General features: G+C 37.0%; 2 protein-coding genes across 3 annotated transcripts in view; one reads left to right on the forward strand and one right to left on the reverse strand.

The window, feature by feature from the left end:
- Positions 1-20,791, forward strand: part of LOC139118775 (serine/threonine-protein phosphatase 2A regulatory subunit B'' subunit beta-like) — a 69,898-nt gene that overhangs the window by 16,526 nt on the left and 32,581 nt on the right. For both annotated transcript variants that reach the window (XM_070682225.1, XM_070682226.1), the window contains 4 exons: positions 7,368-7,553; positions 9,259-9,362; positions 10,103-10,205; positions 11,651-11,725. In XM_070682225.1, the coding sequence (XP_070538326.1) occupies positions 7,368-7,553; positions 9,259-9,362; positions 10,103-10,205; positions 11,651-11,725 (468 nt within the window). The remainder of the gene's footprint in view (positions 1-7,367; positions 7,554-9,258; positions 9,363-10,102; positions 10,206-11,650; positions 11,726-20,791) is intronic.
- LOC139118774 (uncharacterized) lies at positions 14,311-20,242 on the reverse strand. Its single transcript, XM_070682224.1, has 2 exons — positions 20,085-20,242; positions 14,311-16,225 (listed from the first exon to the last, which is right to left on the reverse strand). The coding sequence occupies exon 2, from the start codon at positions 16,191-16,193 to the stop codon at positions 15,240-15,242; it is 954 nt and encodes a 317-aa protein (XP_070538325.1). The 5' UTR covers positions 16,194-16,225; positions 20,085-20,242; the 3' UTR covers positions 14,311-15,239.

Here is a 20,791-nt window from a genome sequence, read left to right on the forward strand (position 1 = left end):
ATCACATTACTGAGTGTACTATTATTATCACTTCCAAGCCTCACTTCACTGCAATAGTTGGTGACCCTTTCTTTATCTTACTTAGCGATATTTTCTTTTAAGGTAGAACGTGCCTAGGGGACAGATATTCGGACACTCAAATTCTACAATTCTTTTTGGATCCACCACGTGTGGGGGCTCATTTTAAAGCTCTTGGAGAAAGAAAAAACTTTCACCATCTTAGTTTTTCGAAAATTGAAAATTTATTTTTCTCTCATAGAGTTAACACAGGGATGCCGGCCATTTCAAATTTCAAATATCGCAAAATGTTTGGTAATTTGTTTTGCAGGTTCCAAACTTTTCACGATGACCCCCGATTTTTATTGTTGATTTGGTAAGAGTGAAAGTTTCATTCAGGAAAGTTTGAGAAAACGTTTAAGTCTTTCACTTTTGAGGCGCATACTACCGTACCTTAAAGATTTCGGCAGAGTACAGCATGTACTGCAAGTTCCATTTACCATGTAATTCTGAAGCAATATGAAATTAAAAAGGATAAATAGAAACACCCATTGAGAAACCAAATGTTTATGTAAATTGCACTTCATGATTTAATATGTTTTTGTGAGAAATACTGATTTCTCTTTTGTGTTCCTTACATCAGTGTTATAAAACCATTAGTACCAAAGTACAGGATGATATTAAAATCATTTCCCAGATTTATTATAGGGAATGAGTAAATCACAGGCATTTTGCACAGATCATCTATTTTGATCTGATAAAAGTAAAATGGACTGGCATACTGACAATTACTGGGCAATTCTTTTCAGCATACACCAGATTTATTTTTAGTCCGTGATTTGTTTTCATTAATTTTGGTAATTTGTATGCTTTTCAAAGTATAATGAAATGGCAAAATGAAAATTTCACTTGAGACTTTGATGCAGCAAATGGCATTTAGGAAGTACTGGTATCTAGAAGTGAAGAGGCCTGTATTAGAAACTGGGTCAGATCCTCATGTCAAAGGTCATTTAGGAAACACCACGATATTGCTTTTTGTTTGCTGAAACTAATGAGGAATTTTAATTCTTAAGTCTCTTATTCTTAGAATATATTAATGAGCATCATTTTCATTTCAATATGCAAATCAACCAGTAATCGTCATTATCACTGAAGAATATTCTTTGACCGAAATTTATGCAGATGTTACACATCCTGTCAGATCATGTGAAATCTACGGTAGAAGATCAGTTTGTGGAATGGAAGTACCGTAGTGACTGATGTCTATTATATGGGTCACTGATCACTCACTCACAGTACTGCAAAGTTTAAAGAGTTCGGATCTCTCTCGATAATTATCTTCATATGACAGGAATCGAAAACACTACAAAGTAATTAGACAAGAATTATTGGCTATCATTCAGTTTACTCATCGATAGCAAGTGACCTTACTGAGGCAGGCATTTGAACCCAAGGATATTAATGTGCCAGGGATGAAGTGTAAGGGCTAGAATTACTGCAGATTAACCACAGAGATTTGTACATCTCTGAATTCAGGACAACAGCCATCTTTTGTAAGTCAGTTACTTTGGGATTTTTCAGAGACTTTAAGGGACAAAGTCGGCCATTTTTCATGAATTTTGTTTGATGTGAGATACTACTTATATTGTTTGACATGTTGCAAGATACTGAATGAATGGATGACCATGCATATATTCGACCCCGAGTTTAGACAAATTAAATGAAACCATCACAAAAATGAATTAATGGTCATGACCAATAATTCATTTTCGCAATTGTTTATCATCTCTAAAATAGGGGTTGCATATATCGGTATTCATGGTCAGCCATTCATTCAGTATCTTGCAACATGTCAAACAATATAAGTAGTCTCTTATATCAAACAAAATTCATGAAAAATCACCGACTTCGTCCCTTTAAGTTTCAAGGTAGCTCAAACAAAAGGAAAAAATTGCTGGGTATTTTACGTTATATTTGTTTTAGTCTATATAGGTTGTTCTTGTTTCACTGAAAGAGTTTCACTGATTTGGTTTTTGCTGACCAGAGCATAAATTGTTGTCAAGAATGAAAAATCTGTGTTCATCAACCATACAATAAATCTAAATACTATGGTGGATGATTTCTTCAATAAAATATTACTTTGACCTGAACTATATCAATAAAGTATTCACACAATATGCCCACACGAAGGTATATGTATAGATCTCAGCTGACCAACAGTTTGTAATTTGCAGTCAGCATAGGGCTAAACAGCAATATTTCCTGACACAAGGCAAAACTAATCCCCCAGAAAATGTCAAAAAACTTTGTCTGTACAGGTATAACTACGATCCTAATATATTGAGTAGTCATCATCAATATTTAAAAGTTGTCCAATATTATGGACTGTCACAATACCAGCATAGCATAATATTGTAACAATTTCCGATGAGAGTAAGTACGAAAAACATCTACGGGTACACCATGGCGGTAATTCTCTCAATGGAGTACAATAGAACTGTCTATTTTGTTTCATTGGCTGCTAGGACTGATGGAAGTTGTAGGTACTGGTATGTGCTCAAAGTTGTAATTGGCTTTCGCTATTTGTTCATTCTCAGAAAACAAGTTTTGATGCCCGGAATCCGAACTGGCATATCTGAGCATCAGTTGTCGTGAATCGCAATGCTCAAAAATAGATTTGACGATTCCAAACTGTCCGTAAATTTGATTGCCCACTCCGCGAGCCTCCGCATGTTGTACTTCGAAAGTGCAGCTGTGATATCCTATGGCCGGAAATGAGTGATACGTTTTTCATTGCTGGCATTTCAGTCAATGCCCTCTTGAAGAAATACTGCCACGTTTAGTCGTGACTTAGGGCTGTATTTGTGTTCAAGAGAGACCACTTGTACAGTACTTGCCAACTGCTACACCCACTGGTACATACATACATACATGTATATTTGTCTGGCTGAGATCCTGTTGTTATCAGTTCCTATAAGATCTGATACACGATACACGGTGTTTTAGACTCAGAGGTTGAAAATCTCAAGACTTACACAGTACTGTACATAAGATTCGTAAGTTGTAAATCTTATTAAACATATTTTTCATAAAATGATTACCATGCAGACAGGGTGTTTACAAATTTGTTGGTCTAAGATTCCTATGGTAGAGAGCCGTGCTAACATACCTGTATGACTTGAAGTTGAAGAATTGATTCTCTGTGATATACACAAATTTGCAACTCTGCGTGCCACCATAGGTTTACATATGAGGTCATGAGGTCAATCATTCCACGATAGTGTAAACAGTACTGGTAGTTAATGAAAAAGTGCCATTCAGTGTATTGAACTTCAACTAATGCACACCAAACATAATGATACAAATAAGATTCGCCAAGAATGCTGTATTTAATTGAAAAATAATGAACTTTCACTTTTTTTTTACACATTTTGCTGCGATTTTTCTTTCATGATGGAACGATTGACCCCATGACCTTTCGAGGATTGTAGATTTATTTATTAGTTTTTAATATGCTTTACAGTCTACAATTATTGTACCATACACTTGTCCTGGATATGAAGAGTTCATCTTTTTTCATCCTACACATTCCTCAGGAGTTGTAGTATTTGAATCAAGCCATGATAGCACACGGAACATGACCCAGATGCGGCACGGAATGTTGGTTATTAGAAACTCAAAACCACACATTAGAGCATGTAAATGTACAACAAGAGAGCAAAGACAGAGGCTGGGCAGCGTAAGCCAATACTTCTATCAAAGCCAGCCTGGGAGACGTAGCACTAAAAATACCCCTGGTCTAAAAATGGAGTTCAGCACGTGTTTCTAGGCTTTACGAAGTGTCACGGGGATAATATGATGGCGTGTAGGCCTGTTTAATGTGGATTGGGACAGATATTTCAGCACTGCCAATCAAGCTGCCTGTCACCGTTACTCCACCAGTTTCAGCATTCCAATTTCTCCACAGTTTTATAACAAATCAGATGGGCCATAGCATTGGAAACAATAGGACCAAGCTAAGATTTGGCGGTGGAGAGGGCTAAATGGTTTTCAATAAATTAGTCATCGTAATTAAAAGATGATTACAAAGTGTTCATATACTGGTATTTTTAAAGGCGAGTTGGGGAGACCTAAGATATTACTGGTTACATGCATCTGGTACATGTGTTAAATAATTTAAACTGTTTTTTGCCGCTCACACTGAACTCTTTAAACCTCGGCAAACTTGAAATCATGATTAAGAGAACAGAATGCAAAGGTGCACCTGAAGAACACTGGGCCCAATTTTCATCATTGCAAAATCAGGTTTTCCTAGGGAGCCCTTCTAATACTGCTGAAGCAACTTGACTCCCTAGAATTATGTTGATTTTTGAAATCGCTCAGTATGGACCCAGCATTACTCAGTCTTGTCAATGAAGCTTGTCATTGTTATTCAAGCAAATCTGACATCATCAGACTTGTACACCTTTTATTTGTATTGACTGTGAACGGCTAAATTTTTCCGAACAAAAGTGAAAAAACGACTTTGGTTGTCATAAATGATACCTATAGGTAATCTCAAGTGATTTAGTTGTATGTTCTTGCTAGCCACTGCCAATCAGTCAACATTCTGTGTCTGTGTGGTTTTGACAGATGACAACTGTGCAAGACAAATGACCACACAGCCTTCTGTAGGTATGCACCTGTGAAACTTATCAGAGATATATACCGTACAACCATAACTGTTGATTTGTTCCAAATATGATTTAAAGAGGTGTATTTTTCATTTACCAATATTGTTAGGCAGAAACTAACAAAGTGGTATCCAATATTGCTCAGCTTGCCTATGCTAGTCCACTGTTCTTTCAGTGGCAGAAGTTTGAACATTATTTTGGTTCAGAAATCTTGGACTTTCTGCCTTTTATCTCAAGCACAGCATATTGGTATTCATCATCACGCACATCTATGTGAAGTGTCATTATAATTTTAAGGTGGTACACATCTAGAAATTCTCTGTCTTCAGTTTTTTGCTCAAAGTTTCTATAAATAAACTTGCAACTATTCCCATTTGAAATCAAGATTAAAAACCGGGGTCATTGTGAAAATTTATTACTTGAGAAACAAATTATCCATATTTTACTGACTCTTGAAATTCAAAATGGCTGCCATCCTTGCGTTAATTCTATCGGTAAAAATTACATTTTTGATTTTCACAAAAATACTGTAAACTGGTGAAATTTTATTTATTCCAAGTTCTCTAACTTGGCTTGGTATATTATAGCAGCTTTAAGTCCGTAAAAAATCGTTTTAACAGTATCTCTGTTTTCGGGGATCTTCAAATGTTCCATTTGTCTGTTAAAATGCATCATATTAGACATGTTGTGTTTCACTAGTTTTAACCAACTTGGGCTGATGGATATAGGTGAACTTATTAAAGTGGTTCAGCATGGTGCATCTCTTATTGTGTGGTTCGATAAATGCTCCAAATATTTATACACCACTTGTAGCAACTTAATCTTTATAACAATGGAAACAATTTTAATGATCTATGAAACCCGTGCCATGGGGATATTTACAGTGAAAGAATATCATATATTAATATCAAGTAGTGGATGCTAGTAGTATCAATGTCATGATATTAAAACATATGATGATAAAAAGCTGTGATGGTTTGCATGTTGCCTCTACTTGGTACCAATTTGATATCTGTTTTTCATCAATAGCTAGTGGACAAAGCTTTTTACTGGATACACCCCTATACCTTTCTCCATTATTGTTTGTTTTTTGAAGTGGAATCTAACGTGTTACCACTCCTGTCATGATTGCTTGCCTGGGATTTCATCCTCCTTATCGTATTTTTGACATCATTCATGTGTGTCTAATATTTCGTTTGAAAGATGAAACCTCGCTGTGATACATGCACAGTCAAACAGCCCGGTACTGTTAGTTTTAGGAAAGACAAAATCCCATTCCGTGTTTCTGCATGAGTGGAACACATACAGTGGCATTACAAGTATGATTCATGTCAGACATCACTCTTTACACAGCATCAGACATTCCATTGCAAATGTCTTGACGCTAACTTGATCGGATGCAGAAAACATAAAACTGCAACGCCATCTGTGAACATACAAAGGTTTGTGTTTATAAATTGATTGTAAGGGCCTAATCCCTTTTCAGTTGAATTGAGAGTATGTGTTTTTGAAATTATTTTCACCTCCATGCAACAAGTTCAATGATAACGTTCTGATTTTGTCTGTCATCTTTGAAGCTAGTTAGTCAAGGAAGGGCCGGGAGTCAATATTCTTCAAGTCTCATATAATGTAAATACATCTTGTGTACTTTTACTCCTGAAAAGTTACAGAACACAAAATCATAGTAAATAAAGTTGAAAGTAGCAGGACCTGGTACATACCAATATATGGCATATCATAATATATGCCTAAATTTTGGTGCAGTTGCTATCAAAACCATCACCAAAAAGTTTCATATAGTCATCATTTATATGCCTGTTAATAAGTCTACCAGATGTTTTATTTTCAAAATATCACTGAAATACATCAGGAATTTTTCCGAACTTCAACTTCTAACGGTAATATTTTCGACGATATCACAGGCAGAAAATAGATGCATGGCAAAAATAGATTTTGTATAAAGAGGGTTGAATTGTTTGTCTCACTATTTTTCTTGAACATGTTGATGTGAATCTCTCAATGTTCAGTTTCTGCCATGTGCACAGTCATTATTCCCAGTATGTACATTTATGTATCGATATCAAAAATATTGAAGTCTAAATGAAGGAAAAGTTGTTATATGATACCTGGTATATGATATGCCAGTACATGTCATCAATAACAAAAGTGTAGCGATAGCGCTTATTTTTTATCACAATCACTTGGACTCTTAGTATTTCTTGCAGTTCAGTATTGTCTCTATCAAGCCACTTCCAACTTCTTTCTAATAGTTAATTATTTTACTGACTTATTTAATTATAGGTTTATTTTATAATTATTTATATACATTATTTACTTATCCATTCATCTTTTTCATATTGCCAAATGGCAAGATTTTTGCAGTATGAATTTTCTGAATATCATTTCGACTGACATATTTCACTTGGTAAAGTGAAACTGAAATGTACAACATGCTTTACCTTGCAGTATTTGATAAAAATCTTACCGTAGTAGAGATTAGCTTAATTTGTCTGCATACATACCGGTATATCGCTGGAGGCAAAAGACTTCGGATCCTCAAAAGCAACTGAAAATAAAAGTTAAGAACTGAGTTAAAGCTGTCAACTGATTTCAGCCAGGTTGGTGAGTGATCCATTGTACATAATTATTAGCTTAATTACGTTTGTGTGATTATGTTTGATGTTTCTGTATTGGCAGGTATCTCCCAAGCCCAAACAACCCAACAGGACCCAAGAGACAGTAAATATACCCAGGTTCTACTATCCCCTCGGGAAACCAGTATCTCAGCATGACATCGATGCCATGTTACAAAGAGTACAAGATGTATTTAGTCAAGTTTCAGGTGGTAAAATACTTAAAAACCAAATGGAGAAGGTAACAAAGGTAGGTGACCCTTGACCTTAAATTGACCTTTCAACCTACCGGGAAGTGCAAACATTGCGAAGGGTGTATTCATTTAAAACTCATCCACATTTCATCACTTTTCTGGTGAATTTTTAAAAGCAACAATAAATAGCATCATTTCTGTCCAAAATCACTGATACATTCAGGAAAAATTCGTTGAACACGAATAATTTTTCTATGCACCATAAAAAAAATGTATGCCAACAACAAAGTTAGTAGCTGTGTTATTTGTGGGTCATGTTGTAACATGCCATGTTATAGTTAGCTGTCATATCATCTTCGTCTTTCACACCAGCCTGGACAGGCCTCTTTACTCTTCTTTCATTCAAGAATTTTAATTGGAATGTCTACAGGTCATCAGAGGTTTTCGCTTTCTGTAGTTGCCATGGATAATTAAAACATGCACGCATCAAAAGAAATTCAGGATATTTCACCTCAGTCCTCTTCTGTTAGTGAAAGTTTTGAAGTACAGAAGTTCTAAAAGTACTCGTTTTTGACATAATTCTGGTTTTGATACGGAATTCCCAAATAGATAAATTGTTGGTGTACCTTGTGGGTTGTTTACATGTTTACAGGTTTCTGTGCAACAAACATTTGGTTTTGAATGAATGTTTAGTGCAGTATCACACAAATACGTGGTTTCTGTGGTGTTATCATAGCACATATTTAATGCAAATTGTTGCACAACAATACTTGATATAGAGCCGAACCCCCCTCCCCTTAATTGCAGTGAGTCTTGTTTATCAGGTGTATTTTCTAATTATCCACTCCCACTAAGTGAGTGTAGATATATAGCTGGGTCTTAGCTCTTTGACTTCATCGTTTCATCTCATACCATGTACACATTTCTTGCCAATGTTGCTTGTAACATGTGCTCTCAAAATACCGGTACCATACACTGCTGTGAATATCCTAAGTCATACCACCATGGGGTATGTCTAGAGCAGAACAGGCATAGATCCAGCTGGACATACCGGTATCTTGCACAGCACATGTACCTATGCTAGCCATCTCATTCTTGTTATTTAAACCCTGTATGGCTGGATACATTACTCCATACCAACACTTGACCCACTTATACCAAAATTTTGCTAAAAAATTCATCATTTGACCCTTTCAAATCAGAATAAAACTCAAGTCACCCAGAAGATCAATTTGACACACTGTGTTATGTCACAAACCAGTGTTTTTGCTAAGGTTTGAGAAGATAGGTAAATGCTGTTGGAACCCGGCTACCATTTCTCTCATCCTGTAATGGGATTGCATCAATTTAACATGGGGAACCCCTGTGACATGACGGAAATATGGGAACACAGGGTAAATTTATCAGAGTACCGCCCTTAACAAAAGCACTGCATACACGACCAGTATTGCCACCAGGTCAAACCAGGAAAATTCACCATGTTCGTGTATGCCTACACCAGACCACGGTAGTCAGTGAAAATCATATTTATGTCATGTATTTAGGCAAGCTTTTTAAAATAATGATATAGGTCGCGTTGCACTTCATTAATTTTAGCTAAGAAGTTTAAAATGCACTCTATACTCTTTAATGCAAAGAGACATTGTAACCTTTGACTGTTAATGATATGTTGAAGTGTTAGTAACAATTTTGTTATTACAGTGTATCTTACTTATACTTGAGCTGACGATAATATCCTTGTTTCTGCATCAATTCTGACAGGCTTGTGGGTGTCCCTTGTATTGGAAAGCACCGCTATTCAAAGCAGCTGGAGGGGACAATGCAGGTCATATCACTCAAAATAGTTTTACATCAATGTGGAAAAAGTGAGTATCCTCAGCCTTATCTTGTCAATTTCCGTGCCAAAGTTTTGCTTTTTACAGGGGAATTATTTCATTACAACTTTCACACATATTATTGTACTGCAAGCTGTCAGTGTGTGACTGTACAGTCATGGTCTGCAGAGGGATGTGGGGGGGGGGGGTTCTGAAGAGAACCTGATATTTCATGATCACGTCAAGTCACATACTGACATGTACCAAATATTTGCTATCGATCTGATGTACACTATTCTAGGTAGTCAACATAAAGCAAGGACCTCAGCAATGTGCAAACCCAGTATGCTAGCCACTTTTTGAATACCTCCTGTACTCTCTAGTTCAGTGGATAAAATTTCTAGTGATGAACATGCTATCTATGGAATTGATAATTTACAGGGCCATAAAATGGCACAAAACTTCTGAATTCTGTACTTCCAAACTTTCGTACAGGGTATGTTGTTTCAGGTCAAGCATAATGAATATTATTTGCCATGCACCTGTTTTAAATACCCAGGGTGCCTTTGGTAGCACTATGATTAACATATAACTGGCTTTAGTATTTCTGACCAAATACTGTACCCTTCTTATGTCAAATAGTAGAAAACTTCTTGCGTGTTGTTAGAACAATACAGAAAATGTCAATTGATAAAAACATACTGTCTATGATAGAAACGAATCAGCAAATGATTGTAGATTCAACATGCAGTGATCTGTGTTTTAACTTTTTCTTACTCTGCCTTTGACAGAATTGTTCAAAATTGTCACGATGAAGTGTCAAGATTTCTCAGACTTTTAGCGCCTGCAGGATGTAATTTTCTACAACCAGAAGATTTCTATTGTCTAGTGCAGGTGAGTTGAAACAAAAAGAAATCTTTTAAAAGGCTTTCTACCATCTTCCTTTTATCCCTGTTTTGACAGACATTTTATTTTGCAGATTTCACACCGGATTGATTTTCTGGGATTCTCCATCACCATTCAACTTTTTTCGAGAACTTTCCAAGACCTCTGCACTTTGAACCAGAACATTCTGTGGCTTTGGCCAGTTTAATACATTTCCACGTTTGCCAAGCACACTCTGCATCTCTTTCCCAAAATACTCCTTGAAAAACTGTTCAGAAACTCTTCAAAAGTCCATGACTTGGCAGGGATCTGGAATAGACCAATCACAGAATTTATTACTTTTGTGAAATAAACACTCATGTGAATTTTGTACAGCTTTCATAGGCCAGTATAATGAGTTGTGTTGATCTCTTGAACATTCACATGATTGACAGCTACAGGTGGAACATTCTCATTCACTAGATGGAGTACGTGACTCACTGATTTCTTGGAATCTGACCAGACCACAGAACAAATTTGATTAGTCCTGTGAGGGTTTCTACCATCTATGAATGAATTTGAATCAATTTCCAAGACACATCAGCCTTGGTAGAATATTTCTTTAATATATTGCTGATTCACAGTTCAATGTCACTAATATGAACATGTGTTACTGCCTTATCCAGACAAATTAAGTTTTATAAATGAACATGGAAAAATCAGATCTTTCTCGTGGTAGTACAGAATAGGAATTTTTTCTAGTTGTGAGCAGTTGCTGTCATATCATTTGCATAGCCAGGTGATGAGAAAATGATTTGAAAACAGATTCAGTGGGTGTCAAGTCAAAGGATGGCAAAGCCACTGCCTACAGTGTGTTGGCAAACCGACCACCAGAGGGCACCCTTATGGTGTTGACATTTGCCTTTAAGTGTCATACTGTAAGTTGTAATACCAGATAAATGCTAACATATAATAGTGTTTCACCAACACAGTAGCTGTTTCATTGTCACTGACTCACAGCGTGGTACAGAAGACATTTCACAACTACATGTATTAGCATAGTGCTGTTTACTCATATTTGTGACAAATTTCACAGGAGATAAAATGATGAAATATTCTACAAAGTCTCTCTGATTCAGATATCAGTGGATGTAGATTGGGAGATGTAAATAGTAAGGGAACCCCAACACCATTTCTATTGTCCCCTAATACTAGGTTTGCATGTGATATTCCAGGGGAACAAACTGGTGACATGACTCGGGAATCCCGTTCGAATTTACCATGTACAGCCCTTCACAAAAACCATGCCTACCTGCAAAGATTTGATCATCCATTCAGCACGTTTTATAGAGACAGACTACAAACACTATTGGAAAAGTAGAAATGATCACCAATGTACACCAAAACGAGCCATTTACGCATCATCACAATCTATTTCAAATAATAAAATTTTATCTCTTCCATATATCTCACAGGATGTTGTTGATACTCACCCAGGCTTACAGTTTCTCCAAGATTCACCAGAGTTCCATTCAAGATATATACATACAGTAAGTCGTCAAATCAGAGACAACTTTTTTAAGCATTATCTCTTTCTTTCAGTTTAAACCATGGTATTTCCCTGTTATGGGCTCTTTCTGTGTAAACCTTCGGGGCTCACCCGAAGAATTTCAAATGGCTCAATTGTCCTCATGGTTGGAAGGTTGTTTCCATGTGTATTTGTCAGTGGATACTGTAAGGTATCTTTGAACTCATGGCATACTCTTGTAAGGATCACACCATGGCCAGCTGTTGAGCAAAATCTTGAGCAAAGTCATACATTGTAAAGGGCATGTGTCAGGCATTTAACGATGCACATGGCATTTGTGCGCATTAGAAATTCAAATTTTAACCTGTTCACCCCCTAATTCCCTTTAAACAGGTCCACACTCACCATTGATAAGAATGGGCTTGGGGCCAAACCATAGTGATAAGAGGGTTAAAGCTGTCACAACACCAGCAGAGCTCTGGCAATGATATTTCAGTGATCACACTGATCCAACTACCATAATGCTTTGTAAAACACTGCAATGAACAAGCTTCAAATGTCTCTGTAATGTTTTATCCATCTACCGGTATAGCTTGGTAAAATTTGTTGTTTCTGTGAAAATAACTGCATCCTTCTTGAAACATGTGCCGATTGTTATTGTGTTCAAAGTTACTGTCAGTAATCTGACATTGCAATCCAAAGAAACCATGATCTTGAAAATATATGTTTGCTCTGTGTTTCCAAAGTATAGGAAACAATGGGCTTGTAAGGAATTCCACAGTGAATACATGGGTAATGAGACCCTGGAATTGAAAAAATATGCCTTTAACCCTTTCACCCCCAGTTCCCTGTACACAGGTCCAACTTTACCATAGAAAATGGATTTGGGACAAACCATGGTGGTGAAAGGGTTAAGCTGTTCAACCCCAATTCCTGGTATACAGGTCCGACGTCACCATTGATAATAATGGGTTTGGGCCAAACCATGGGCAAGGGTAAAATAAGGGGTATAACCCTTGCTGGCCAGCAGCAATCTAGGAGGGACCAGGGCTGTGGTTGGTCCTTACTTCAGAATATCAATGAGTCTAAGAATATGTAGATCAGGGGCATATATCTTATTACCAGATAAACTGTTCAGTGTTTCATCAGACTTTCATGATATCGTAGCAATATGGCCAGAAAAGATTAAAATTTACTTGCCGAACTACAACTTCCAACTTGATTCATTGTTATGGCATACCCATAGACTTGGAAAGATTGGCATTCTGTTTTGACTGTCATCACTTTTACTATAATGTGTTTGGTACGGTTTTGCTCTCAGTGATAGTAGGAGTATAAATGCGCATCCAAACCTAGTTTGAACAAGATGTTTGCTTGCCTGTGTGCAGACAATGGTTCCTGATACGTCTAGTGTTGTGAGATTTTGCATCACCAACTTGGCTTATCCACAGGCATTGTTCCTTTGTTAAGTTCAATTTTAGGCGTGCATCGCAATGTTGTGAGTGAGAAGAGAAAACTCCACCATTTTTTTTTATCCTCTGCTTGTCAATGTGAAAATTCTTTGGTCTCGTTTTGTAAGTCTTTCAAGTTATAAATAATATTTTTAGATCAAATCTGCAATATTCAATGAATTTTAACCACCATTGATTGCATCTATAGGGACAGAAAGTATGTATCTACAGCTTTTTTCCAAGGGTTCTTGGTAGAGGAAAAGGTTGGTTGTTTGCAAATAGATTGATGTCAGAGTGCAGTGCGCCCTCAACAACACGGTGATATTGAAGAATGTGTGCAACTTTCAAAGGAGTGCGCCCTCAACAGTCTGAGAACATTGACTGTACTGTACAGAAGACATTCATTCATTCTTCATACTCACAATTTATTGTATTTCATTTTCAGTTCATTTTCATACCACAACAGGCAGAGCTTGTCAAATAATTAGCTCAAAGAGTCTTCACTAGCCCCCCCCTCACGCCCTCCAAACTCGTCATCAGCTCCACTCTTTTGGCTAAAATTAAACACCACCCACCCCCCCCACCCCCACCCCGACAATGGATGTGTCCCATTTTTTTTTGACAGGATTATTAGACCCATATCGAGGGTCATTGGGCGCAAATGACTCCTTTTAAACAAAAGTATAAATGGTAAATTTAAACTACTTCACTATTTCAGAATCGTAAATGCACAAAGTAATTCAGGTTTTCTGCAAAGCAAATGAAAGTTCAACTTGTGTGTTTTGTTCTACAGAATTTCTAGCAAAATATTTCCCATTTTGTCCAATAGCTCACTGAATGGATTTTTTCCCACCAATATGGGGATGGTACCATTCCGAATGTCCTCATTAGAGGAAATGTCAATTTTCTTTCTCCAAATTTTGCAAAAAAAATCATGTAGTCAAGATTGACTGCTAAACACAAGGGAAGAACAATATGTGTTGCTTTAATTTCAGGGAATATGCATAATCTAGTTTTAAAGTTTTCATCTTCAAGATCCCCCATGTTTTGATGTCACTTCCCCAGGTAAAATTCCATTCTACAGTAGAGTGAATGGGAAAGGGTAAAAGCCAACTGAAGTGCCTGCAAGTCAAGCAAGAAAGGATAAAACACTACATTTTTGAGAAAATAAGGAATGACTCTTTTTATTTTTATTTGTCTTGCATCTCCGTAAAGGAAACTATTTCTTGTCGGTACCGTGATGTTGGAAACGTTTACAGTGTTTGCAAATGAGAACAACCCTTAAAAATCCAATCAGGACTGGAAGATTTATAAAATCTATACTGCTGAAGACATGAAAAGTTGTTTTTGAGTGGATTGTTTCAGCTTCAAGAAGGTTGAAAATAAAAAAGAGCCAGAAAACGAATACATCTGTTGCAGCACATTGCACAATTTTTCAGTCCACCTCAATTGTTTTTATCCAACTCTGTCCTCATTTTGTCCATTTATCGTGTGTTGTTTTTACATTTTTGGTTCAGAAAAAAAAATTGAAATTCATGCCTAAACACATACCAGTATGGTATTTTCTGGACCCCATGCTGTACATGTGGCCTCAAACGAACCAAAATGTGGCTGTTAGCTGAGATCTTGCAGAAAAAACATGATTGTGTAATGTCAACAAGAATGAATGAGGTAGGATGGCTCTTGGTCTCTCCCATTTTACAACAACATGAATACTATTCCAGACTAACATTTTTTAAAAAAATAGAAATGTTAGATCTATGGTAGGACAAACTGCCTGAAGGTGAAAAATTGGGTAAATTTAAGGTGTTACTCATTTTGACAAAAGAACATATACGAAAATGCAAAACTTGTCCAAGCAATTAGTAATATATGTGAACTTTTCCTCCCATCGTAATGGGATGGTCGTATTGTTCATGTGCAGTTGCTGTGGTAATCAGTCATTGCTGTGTGAAAGCTGGAAATACAGTAATAACTCAAAGATTATTGCTGTTTTGTCGCACGGGTCAAGAAGTGGTCAAGTAAATTATCATCTGTCATGATGAGGGCATTGTGTGTAATTATCGGATCATTTTGGAGAAGTGTCTAGCGCAGTAATATGATAGGTTTAACGTCTTTCACTTCGTAATCTCTTTCTTGGAAACGAATCACAATATCTAGGTGGAGTTCTGGAGAGCCTTCTTCAATAGTTTCTTCAACAGTCTCTGCCTGAGGGGTTGGCTGTGCGGTGGCTTCTGCTGGTTTTTCCTCAACTTTAGGCTCTGGTCCAGTGGCTGGCTCATCCTCTTCGTGCTCTTCAGACGAGTGCTCTTCGTGCTCTTCAGACGAGTGTTCTTCTCTTGATGACGACTTTTCCTCTTCTTCTTCTGACTCATCTTCTGGGATCACCTTCTCTGTTGCAGCAGGCACTTTGACTGCATCAGTGGCCTGTGGTGGCCGTGTTGTACGGACTTCTGAGTCTCCAAGCGGCTCTGGCGATGGTTTTGCTGGTGCAGCTGCCTCGGGTTGCTCATCTTCTACATCTGCATCTTCTTCTGGTCTTGCTGTCACTTCAGTCTCCTCGGTAGCATCTTGAACTTCCTCCTCCACAACTACTTCTTCTTCATCCGGTGCTTCGGTCACTTCCGGCTCTTCCTTCTCTACTTCTTCTTCCAACTCAACTTCTGGCTCCTCAGTCTGTGCTGCCGGTGCTTCTGTGACTTCAGCTGACCACTCAGTGACCGTCTCAGCAACCTCCTCTTCTTCAGCAACCTCCTCTTCTTCAACAACCTCCCCTTCTGTTGGAGCAGCCGCGGTTGCGGCGGCTTCTTCCGGCTCTCCTTCTGTAACCAGTTCAGGTTCAACCTCCGGTGCCTCTGTCTGGACTGCCGGTGCCTCTGTCTTTTGTTCAACAATTTCGTAGGCCGGTTGGGAAGCGGGATCCCCGATCACTACATCGATAACCACGCGCTGTCCCTGACCGGAGCTGTTAGTGACCGGAAAAGACAGGGCACCCAACACCAAGGTTGCCAGACAGATACACAGCTGCAGTGAATTCATCTTTGTCTTGTTCTGTAGATTGTTTCGCAACCCTGATGAGAGAAAAAGTAGGAGCAGAAAATACCGATTACAAAAAATGCAAAGGAAACGTGCTTCTTGCATACAAATATAGCATGTTTATGACATACCTAAGATGTCCGATATGCCAGTCATATTGTCTTTCCTGCTTAAGAAAATGAAATATACAGACTCGGCCATTTTTCTTAATGCTAATAATGACTGTTGCAATATATTCACCCTCATTGCTTGGTCATCCACTTGTTGTGGCTTTATCTATTTTAGAGTGATTTTATAAGGAACCTTGCAGAAACGGACATTACTAGAACAACGCTCCTGCTTTAATTAGCTTTGTACTCCTTTGAAGGCTAAAAATTGTCATGAAAGGAGTGAGAGCTGCTTTGAAATTAAAGAAAAGATGTAACTCCGTGCTGTGTATCTCAAACAATAATATGGGAACACAAAATTTTGTAATCCAATTTCCACTCACTGGTACCTACATGTACCACATGTGAAACTACGGAGAAAATGACAACATTTTAACCATTGCATTTTCCATTGTAAAACTCCTTTTGCTATTATTATCAATATATTTTTAATTTTGTTCTCACTAGTTTCTTATTCTACTCTCAAAATCATGCTGAAACGCCTAGTTTTCAACTTATCAAGTTACCCTGTTAGTAAAATGTCAAATGTAATGATTGACATTTGAATGAGAGTCCAGCCTAGAATATACAACACGTCATGTTGGCAAAGCTAATACTATATATTTCAACATGGTATATAAATGTACTTGCTTAATAGAATATAAATTATGAAAATATTATCAAATTAAAGCTATTGTTCCATGGAAAGAAACTTAACTCAATGGCAGCAAGCGACTTTTATACATGAAACTGCCAGTTGCTACGGCATGCAACTTTTGCACACCGCAATCTATTACACTACCATCATGCAGAAGTTGCATTCACAGTGAAGTGCAACTGTCAGTTCTCACACGTGTTCCTTGAAACAGACCATTAAATATATCAGACTTGCTCTCTCCCTATCCCTGTATTTATTTATTTATTTATTTATTTATTCAATTACCTTTGAAACGGTTTAAAAAGCAAAAACTGCAGAAAAAGCAGTGTCATTAAGTACAAAACAAACAAACACACACAAACAAGAAGACGCAAAGGAAAAAGAGTCCATCTTTAAACACAAATCAATGATGAGTCTTTAAGGGCAGTATTCCTCATATTCCAGAGAGTTTTAATGTATGTCTTGGTCAATTTTGAGACATTTTCTCCCAAGTTGAGGTTTATCTCCCACAAGGTATTGCTAAATAAATATTAAACCTAAAATTCAAGCTCCCAGAGTGGAACTTATTTATAACAGTGCTGTTACCAAATTCTGAATAAACGTCATTTAAATGCAGGTAAAAAGAATTTCTCTTATCAGTGAAGTAATTACATGTAAAAAGAAAGTGGTAAGTATCTTCTATTTCATCACGACAAAGTTTACATTTTCCATTACCTTTATAATTTGCCCAGTTGAGTTTATATCCTTCAAGGTCGATAGAGTTTGTTCTAATTTTAAAAAATAAAGAAACACCATGATGATCTTGAGGATCATTCACATAATTTTCTCGTGTATTATCTTTTTTAATCCAGGAATAGTGTTGCAAGGATTTCATATTCTCAATGGTTTGTTTGAACGAAACCAAAACATTATGGTTATTGATTGTTCTGAAACTAGTCAGCCATCTTGCATTCATTGGAGGGTCTGATTGATAGAGATGATCTAATCCATTGTCAATGAGAGTATCATGTACATACTTTGGCCAATTCCATACCAACATACATACTGTAACATCTAACTTTACGTTACACTGAGTCATGTAAAAGCTGTGTTGACAAGTTTGAAGCCTAGACATTTTGACACGATTATAGGCATAGAACAAGAAACAACATTATACAACTAAAACCAAAATTATAAAATGTTCATAAACAGTTGCAGCTAGTGGAGCTGCATAACCAACCCAAATGACAGGGAAAAAATTACAGCAAAATTAGGGAAGAAATCAGAGAAGTGTAAGGCAGGTTGTTTGTCTGCTACACCTCAAAAAATATTGATTAACTTGATGTAATTTCTTTGACAATATTTGACCTGAGATTTTTTAGAAGCGTTTCAATGGACCATGTGTGAACACAGTAAAAAAAGTTTAAAATAAAGACAGACTAACACCATGTAAATAGTCAGGGTCAACATGAATCTAATGTAAGCACTACGCATTGAAAACTTGGCTGTAAAAATCTTATGCAATGGTACATGATCAGTACACTGGCATTGAAATGAGTTGATGCAACAAACATACTCACAGGACCATATAAACCGGCCCCTGAACTCTTTGAACATACATGTAGTATTTTACTACAAATAACCCTTTGAGTGCCAAAGTCAATTTTTGTCACCCTTATAAAATATAGCTCGGTCAATTTTTGTCAGATTTTTGACAAAATTTTGATAAAAAACTATAACTGATGAGATATTGTGTACATTTGGTCCAAAATTATCAGAAAAATTACAGAAAAGTTCATGAAAATTGGTAACATGTTGCACTAAAATTTTGGTGGGAAAAAATACAGCACTCAAAGGGTTAAGGATGTTACAGCTAAATAAGGGAACCAACTTTTGCATTGCACGTTTGGTCAATTGTATAGCCAGATTGCACTATTTAAACACTATCCTGCTTTTTCAAAAAAACCCAGCTGATATTTTATCGGAAAGAAAACTACTGGTAGGTTCTGTAAATAGGAATTAGGGAGAGGGGCAAGACTTTCATAAAGCCTAGAACAGAGCCTGTTCAAAAAAGCCACTATTACAAGCAAAAATATGAACAAAAACAAGGCTAGTGATATTTCATTTCTCACTTCTGTAAACATTCGCACTTTCAAAAGAAATACTGTATCTTATTTCAAAGGGACTTTCTAAACAAAATGTAAATATGTCAGTGTCTGTACATTTAAAGCTTAACGTGCACCTTGATAGTTAAAGACAAACTTTTGCTCAAACTTTCAATCATTCTCTTTCTAAATCAAGAATAAAAATTAAGGGTCACCATGCAAAATTTGGTACTAGAGAAAAAAATTACCAAAGATTACAGATATTTGAAATTCAAAATGGCTGCCATCTCTGTGTTAACTCTATGGACAAAAATGAAATTTTCGATTTTCGAAAATACTAAAATGGTGAAAAATTTTCTTAAATCAAAAGCTTTAAAGTGAACCCCAACAAGTAGTAGATCAGAGAAGAATTGTGAAAGTTTGAGAGTCTGAATATATGTTCCCGTGGCGTATTCCACCTTATGGCAAGCGACAATCTGAAATTGGCACCAGCTCATGAATAATAAGTGTGCGTGGTACTTAATGTACTACTGTGATCTATTTATGAATACATGAGTTGGAAAATTTTGCTTGAAATATATGCCTCAATGAAATCATCTATAAATGAAAAAAGAAAAATCCATAGGAATCCGATGTTTCATGAAAAAAAATTCCAAGTACAATCACAGTTTGGCTATTTTGGTAAATCTTTTATTAGCAGAAATCAAAATTCTTGAATGCACAAAACATCTTTTTCCTTGAGCAGTCAAAACTGATCAAAAGTCAGCCATTTGGGACATTTATAGTAAATTTCTGTTACCAAAGTATCAGTGTTGAATATACGGTAAAAAGTCACATCAGCTTTAGAAAACTAAGGTTTACATAAAGCATTATACTCACAAGAGTATACAAAGTTTGTAAAATTAGGATAGGTTTCCGAGTCCACTATTATTTGAAGTTAAATACACTTATTGTTTGAAGTTATATGCTGTGAGAACAAAAATTTGTACAAGAAAAGGGAACTTACCAAAGTTCTGTGAAGTCAGTGTTGGCAGTCAAGAAGTGGAGTTTCTGGAGCTAGTCTCCCGCTGAGTGACTGTCAGACAAGAAGACAAATCTTCAGATCCTTGAGAAAGTGATGGGAAATACAGAAGATGATGCCGTTTAAATAGACGAAAGTACCGTGCAGCAATCCTTCCAGTCACCATATATGGCATGTCCCAAAGTTGCCTCAGCCAATCAGAAGCCATGGAAGTTTTTATTAGCCTCCTGATAATAGGCTGAGTTTGGCTGTCTCATTGTCGCTAGGATGGGAAGCCCTCGACTTTTTGCTGCTTATTTTAAAACATGGGGAGATTAATGAGATTTGGGGTCAAGGAGGAATGGTCTTCATCAGTTTGATCTGATGAGCCAGACCACCATGTCCATCTTGTGGCTGCTTGCCAAGTGAGCTCGTGTTACTGAACTTCCAGAGAATGAAAAACTACATCTATGTTAACCAGGGTACTGCTGAGAGAGAGAGAGAGAGAGAGAGAGAGAGAGAGAGAGAGAGAGAGAGAGAGAGAGAGAGAGACCAGGGTACTGCTGAGAGAGAGAGAGAGAGAGAGACAGAGAGAGAGAGAGAGAGAGAGAGAGAGAGAGACAGAGAGAGAGAGAGAGAGAGAGATCTGATAGATGACTGATAAAGCCAGTAAGGCGCAAATTGATTATTAGTGAAATTTCAAATTTCGTACC

This window comes from Ptychodera flava, chromosome 19, assembly GCF_041260155.1.
Source record: "Ptychodera flava strain L36383 chromosome 19, AS_Pfla_20210202, whole genome shotgun sequence".
In the NCBI taxonomy this organism is placed as follows: Eukaryota; Metazoa; Hemichordata; class Enteropneusta; family Ptychoderidae; genus Ptychodera; species Ptychodera flava.